Raw genomic sequence first — 7386 nt, 5'->3', positions numbered from 1 at the left:
GATTTGGAATCCGCTCTTGCCAGTCTTAGGGCTTCAACAACTGAGAGCAAGGCAGTCTCGGTTGAATGTCCACTTCTGTAGCCAGACTGGTTGCTGTCGAGGAGGTTGTTCTGTGTGAGAAAGGCAGAGAGTTGGTTGAACACAGCTCGTTCAAGTGTTTTTACAATGAAAGGAAGAAGGGAAACCGGTCTGTAGGTTTATACTCTTTTATTTTATTAGATTTTTACTCTTTATTTTATTTTTTACTTGGAATTGTATATAATATAATAATAAAACATCACAATAAAATAGGCCCATATGATTTACTGTAATACTGTAAATATTTTATTTTTTTAAGTTTTAGAAATTTTGTTGTTTTTTTTGTAATTTAAGTTTTTTTTTCTTCAAATCCATATTTTATTAATTTTTATTTCAGTTTTAACTATTTTACTATTAATTTAACTAAATTAAAAAGAAAAATGTTTCCTTGTGATCTAACTGAAATTAAATAAGATTTTATATTATTTCTGTTAGCATTATTGTTGTGACAATATATGGAGTAAGTTGTCACAACAGGGCATGAAGTTAAACTAAAGGACAATGTGAAATGTTGCCTTGGCAACTAGCTGAAATAATAATAATAACAATAATACTAATTATTATTATTATTAATGATTGAATAATAAATAAAGATTTTTTTTTTTATTTTAAATGACAAAGGTTTTTCTATGGTTTTAGTTTTAATGAACTATGATAACCCTGGTGTGATCTAATTAAAATGACTATTTTACCCAATATTTGTGCTGTGTATTTTGTGCTTATTAGAGTATCAGTAGCAACAACCTAACGACAAACTCCATTCACTGAGAGCTTCTTGTGTTATTCAGATGTTGAGCACTGTTTGTAAGAGTTGCTGCCTATGCAGCTCATTTAAATCATGTGGTCAGTATCATTGAGGTCTCTTCATTAGTGAAAAAACCCACCGGCGCCGGCTTGTGAGGGTGAGAGGCAGAAGTTCACAGTGTTGTTCCTCTTGAGAGCATGCTGGAGGTTTGTGGGACTCTGATGCTCCGGTCCTGATGGATGAAACCACTCGGAGAGCACCGGAGAGTTGTTATCGTACGGAGAGATTTCTCCACTGGAGCTCTTCACGTCTCTGCAAGACCACAGATCCAGCACACCGTTAACAAAACTTCAACTGTTTATAATATAAGAATACAAATTATAATAAAATAGGCACTTATGACCTACTTTATTGCTGTGAAAATTAATAATATTCATTATATTATATTATATTTTATTATATTATTACTATTTTAATCATGTCACACTCTAAGCCTGATAGTTTTTTTTTCAACTTGGAATTGTATATACTATTAATACTATTAATAATATTTATATAATTTATACAATTAATTATTTCCAATATAATAAAGTATAATAATATAATAACAGAATAGAATAGAATATATAACATGTTTAATTCTGTTTTGTTCATGTTATAGTGTAGCCCTAATGTGTTTTTTTTATTTTACTTGGAATCTTATATAATATAATATAATATAATATAATTAATATAATATAATATAATATAATATAATATAATATAATATAATATAATGAAGTCTGATTAATTATTACTGCACTATTATTGTCTATTGACGATGAATCAGTAGTTGTGCCAGGTGTAATTACTCGTCAGTCTTGTTGTTCACTTACTCACACTGTGGTGTTTTCCTCCTCAGCAGATAATGCACCACATCACTGTCTGTGTCCAGCAAACTCAGCAGAAGCTCGTTCTGCAGCTCCGCTGAGATCTGTGGCACAAATCACATCAACACGTTCCTTCAAAACACAATTGAGTCCAGTCAAACCACTGATACACACACAGCTTTATACACACACAGCTTTACTGCCAAAGAACAAGCACAAGGGCTTTAGCTTGGGTGGCTATTAAACTCTTTACAAGGAATACAATCTTTTTACATTTAGAACGCATTGAGAGACGCAGTCCAATGCACAGCCCACTCAAAATCACTACATTTTGACAAGACGCTTACTTTAAAGTGGCTTTAAAGAGCTCATATCATGAGGAAACAAGCTTTCCCTCATCATCTGAGATAAAAATGCTTGATTTATGATGCAAATATACTGGAACTCAATCAAACTTCTTCCACAGTGGAAAAACAAAAAACAAAACATTTACAGAAATTAACCTGCAAAAACATCCCACCCTGGCCAGTGTTATTGTTAACTAAAAGTAAAACTTTTATTTATAAAATAAAATCTAAATATTAGATGAAAAACTTCAACTTAAAAAACTGTCGCTTTGGCAACTAACAGAAATGAAATAAGTTTAAGCTGAAGTACTAAAATGACTAAAACTAAAAATGAAGTAAAATATAAATATAAATGCTAATTCAAAATATAAAAAAATACTATAACAGTATTTAAATATTACTATAATTATAGCTGTGACGGATAACCTAAGTCTGATTGGTTTCTTCAGAATATATGGTTAGTTGTGAATAGAGAAAGATGCTTTAGCTCAAGTAACGGTGTAGTTACAGCATCTGCCAGCAGGGGAACTAGTTCACACTAACCAGACTAACCCTAACCCGTTTGACTTGTACTTATTTCACATGTGAAGATAATATTGAAATCTTAAAGACAGAACAGCAAAACATGGTTCAATTCTTAGAGTCAGAGAGAGAGTGTGTGAGAAAAATCAGATGTAAAAAACAAGATAATATGAAATTATTTAATTCAATATGATATTAAATATATAATTAAAATAATAAAACTAAATTAAAACTTAATTATGATTAGTAACATTGGGACCATATAGGAATTAAAGAAATGGATAAATAAATAAATAAATAAATAAATAAATAAATTAATAAATAAATAAAATAAATAAAATTTATTTCAAGGATACAATCTGTCTAAAAACAATTTCTAATAAAAAATGGTATAAATATGCAATATGTAAAATATGTAATATAAATATGTAAACATAAATATGTCATTATTTAACTAAATATGATATTAAATATATAATTAAAATGGTATCACTAAATTATGCCTTAATTATGATTAGTAACATTGGGACCACAGTGTCACAGTCTTCAGCGGGTGTGCCCAGGATGGCCACCAGATGACCAGATGGCCACAGCTGTTTGTTGCTGCCGTGTGTTTTGAGTTTGAGCTCCGGAGGCAGCAGACGAAGCTGCAGTGCTACCCTCTCGGAAACGGAGGAGGAGGAGGAAGAATGGGTCCGCCTCGCCACCCCTAGAGGTGGCCGAAGAGGCTGCATTGCCCCCGAAGGCGGCCGACGAAGCTGCAGCGCCCCTGGTGGCGGCCGAAGAGGCTGCAGCGCTTTCAGCGGCAGCCGATGAGGTTGCAGTGCCCCCGAAGGCGGCCGACGAGGTTGCAGCGCCCCCGAAGGCGGCCGACGAGGTTGCAGTGCCCCCGGTGGTGGCCGAAGAGGTTGCAGCGCCCCCAGAGGTGGCCTGCCCTGCCGGCTCCGCCCAAGCTCAAGCTCCATGCCCTGCCGGCCAAGCTCAAGCTCCATGCCCTGCCGGCTCCGCCCAAGCTCAAGCGCCATGCCCTGCCGGCTCCCTCCTTGAGGCGGGCTCCACTCTTGCTGCCAGCCCCGCCCTGGCCTCCTGCCCTGCCGGTCCCGCCCTGGCATCCTGGTTTACCTCTATCTCCAGGCCCTCTTCCACTACACGGGCCTGGCCCACCATCCCTCCCCCTGATCCACCTCCGTTCCGCCTCCCTCCGGGATTTCTTTTGGTGGAGTGTCTGGAATCCGCTCCTTAAGGGAGGGGTTCTGTCACAGTCTTCAGCGGGTGTGCCCAGGATGGCCACCAGATGACACTGTTTTCTGTGAGCACATGGCTTGTGTTGTGTTTGTTTGGTGCCATGTGCTCTCTCCTGTCTATTGTCTTGCATCGCCCATCTTGTTACCTCATTATTAAGTTGCTCCACCTGTGTCTCCCTCGCTAGCCGCCTCATTTGGTTTCCTATTTATCTAGCCTGCCTGTCTGTTTTTCCCCCTCGGGGTTGTTTTAGTTTTTTTTTGGTTTAATTTTATTATTTAAAAGAAATAACCAATCATCCTGCACTTGAGTCCTCGCTTCATCTCTCCACACGCACCGTGACACACAGGGCGGAGAAAAGTTAAATAAATCATTCAGTCATTCTCATGGTCAACAAAGAGAGTGTGAAAAATTAGAAGTATATTTAAAATATAAATATGAAATTATTTAATTAAATATGATATTAAATATAGAATTTAAATGATAAAACTAAATGTGACCCTGGACCACAAAACCAGTCATAAGGGTCCATTTTTTGAAATTGAGATTTATACGTCATCTGAAAGCTGAATAAATAATCTTTCCATTGATGTATGGTGTGTTAGGACAATATTTGGCCGAGATACAACTATTTGAAAATCTGGAATCTGAGGGTGCAAAAAAATCTAAATATTGAGAAAATCGTCTTTAAAGTTGTCCAAATTAAGTTCTTAGCAATGCATATTACTAACCAAAAATTAAGTTTTGATATATTTACAGTAGGAAATTTGCAAAATATCTTCATGGAACATGATCTTTACTTAATATCCTAATGATTTTTGACATTAAAAAAAATCAATAATTTTGACCCATACAATGTATTTTTGGCTATTGCTACAAATATACCCCAGCGACTTAAGACTGCATTTGTGCTCCAGGGTCACAAATTAGGATTAAACTATGATTAATAACACTGGGACAATAAATAAATAAATTAATAAACAAACATGTACAATATTCCCCCTTTGCAGAGTGCAGTCTGCCTAAAAACTGCATATGTTTCTATTCTGCAAGCATACTTGTCCTTCATTCAAACTTCAATGGTCCAAATCATCTCAGCAGCCCTGTTTTGGACATGCCAGAGGACTGAGCAGCATAAACTACATCTCAAGCACTTTCATAAAAGTGTCCTAACAGACAGCCATAGAAGTGAGCCCTCTTCCACTACACGGGCCTGGCCCACCATCCCTCCCCCTGATCCACCTCCGTTCCGCCTCCCTCCGGGATTTCTTTTGGTGGAGTGTCTGGAATCCGCTCCTTAAGGGAGGGGTTCTGTCACAGTCTTCAGCGGGTGTGCCCAGGATGGCCACCAGATGACACTGTTTTCTGTGAGCACATGGCTTGTGTTGTGTTTGTTTGGTGCCATGTGCTCTCTCCTGTCTATTGTCTTGCATCGCCCATCTTGTTACCTCATTATTAAGTTGCTCCACCTGTGTCTCCCTCGCTAGCCGCCTCATTTGGTTTCCTATTTATCTAGCCTGCCTGTCTGTTTTTCCCCCTCGGGGTTGTTTTAGTTTTTTTTTGGTTTAATTTTATTATTTAAAAGAAATAACCAATCATCCTGCACTTGAGTCCTCGCTTCATCTCTCCACACGCACCGTGACACACAGGGCGGAGAAAAGTTAAATAAATCATTCAGTCATTCTCATGGTCAACAAAGAGAGTGTGAAAAATTAGAAGTATATTTAAAATATAAATATGAAATTATTTAATTAAATATGATATTAAATATAGAATTTAAATGATAAAACTAAATGTGACCCTGGACCACAAAACCAGTCATAAGGGTCCATTTTTTGAAATTGAGATTTATACGTCATCTGAAAGCTGAATAAATAATCTTTCCATTGATGTATGGTGTGTTAGGACAATATTTGGCCGAGATACAACTATTTGAAAATCTGGAATCTGAGGGTGCAAAAAAAATCTAAATATTGAGAAAATCGCCTTTATTTACAGTAGGTACAGTAGGAAATTTGCAAAATATCTTCATGGAACATGATCTTTACTTAATATCCTAATGATTAAAAAAACATGATCTTTACTTAATATCCTAATGATTTTTGACATTAAAAAAAATCAATAATTTTGACCCATACAATGTATTTTTGGCTATTGCTACAAATATACCCCAGCGACTTAAGACTGCATTTGTGCTCCAGGGTCACAAATTAGGATTAAACTATGATTAATAACACTGGGACAATAAATAAATAAATTAATAAACAAACATGTACAATATTCCCCCTTTGCAGAGTGCAGTCTGCCTAAAAACTGCATATGTTTCTATTCTGCAAGCATACTTGTCCTTCATTCAAACTTCAATGGTCCAAATCATCTCAGCAGCCCTGTTTTGGACATGCCAGAGGACTGAGCAGCATAAACTACATCTCAAGCACTTTCATAAAAGTGTCCTAACAGACAGCCATAGAAGTGGTGATTTATTTTTATTGTTGTGTTTTCTCTGTCTGAGCATCCTCATATCTCACTCATGATGTACCGTGAACAGGGACTGGTGCGTGTCGATCATGTGCTGCACCACGCTGATGATAGCGGCGCTGTCCTCCATCCGCGCAGAGCTCTCCACACTGAACTCCTTCTCTGAGCTCTTCTGCTTGTGCAGCAGGTTCGGCCCGAATATAGTGGCCAGGTTCAGAGACGTCATCTTATTACCAATCACCTACAAATAACACAAACGCAGCCATCGTTTCTCACTGCATTGAGCTCAGTGAACTTTTGGGTTTGTGATCATCCTGAAAAAGCAACGCGTGACCTCCAAAACCTACCGTGTAGAGACTTTTATTGTGCTCGCAAGTGTTTTTGTCCTTTCTGTAGTTTGACAGAAGCATGATGTTTTATGGAAAAGGGCTGCATCAAAAATGGTCATGGAAGGAAAAAAGGATTCCTTTTTCATTTAATTAAAATTTACTAATCAAAAAGCTTGTCTACTTAACTGAAATCATGAAACTTACAGAATTTAACAATTTTTTTATTTATTTTTTTTTACACAAAATTGTATTTTGTTAAGGCTAATTTATACTTCTGCGTCGGACCTACACCGTAGCCTTTACGCCGTAGGCTATGCGTCAGTCGTTTTACTGTTAAAAGGAAACTCTCCTGAAAGAAAGAAAGTCATGCAAGGTTGAAAACAGAAGTAAATAATAAAAATTTTCTTCAGGCCGACCACAAACCCCAGAGTTTATTGAGCTCTTTGAAATTAATGCAGTTTGTTACACATCAGTAAGGAATCATGGGTAATCTTGAATGAGTTACTTTAACTAAATAAGGCAAACAAACAAACAATCACAATCGCAGTAGTGTTGGATTTCTATTGGAAGCAGCATTAGGAAACCTTGTGATTCTTGTGAGCACAACATGACTGATGTATGAAAAAATTACTCTTTGTTATTGTCCTCTTGCATTATTGACAAACTATTTTCCTGTTTGACTCTGTAAAGCTGCTTTGACACAATCAGTACTGTATAAAGCGCTATAGAAATGCAGGTGACTTGACTATGAGATCACGGCTTCATGTCGTCTGATT

General features: G+C 36.9%; 1 protein-coding gene across 1 annotated transcript in view; it reads right to left on the bottom strand.

Moving 5' to 3' along the window:
• LOC107691262 (rho GTPase-activating protein 6-like) overlaps nucleotides 1-7386 on the bottom strand; it is a 42574-nt gene that overhangs the window by 4453 nt on the left and 30735 nt on the right. Inside the window, exons 9-11 of the mRNA XM_016489775.1 lie at nucleotides 6343-6522; nucleotides 1699-1796; nucleotides 963-1135 (exon numbers count right to left, since the gene is read on the bottom strand). Of these exons, the coding sequence (XP_016345261.1) occupies nucleotides 963-1135; nucleotides 1699-1796; nucleotides 6343-6522 (451 nt within the window). The remainder of the gene's footprint in view (nucleotides 1-962; nucleotides 1136-1698; nucleotides 1797-6342; nucleotides 6523-7386) is intronic.

Source organism: Sinocyclocheilus anshuiensis, unplaced genomic scaffold (assembly GCF_001515605.1).
Source record: "Sinocyclocheilus anshuiensis isolate Anshui unplaced genomic scaffold, SAMN03320099.WGS_v1.1 scaffold394, whole genome shotgun sequence".
NCBI lineage: Eukaryota > Metazoa > Chordata > Actinopteri > Cypriniformes > Cyprinidae > Sinocyclocheilus > Sinocyclocheilus anshuiensis.
Note: the sequence above shows the minus strand (reverse complement) of the source record. Positions and strands in the feature narration are given on the sequence as shown.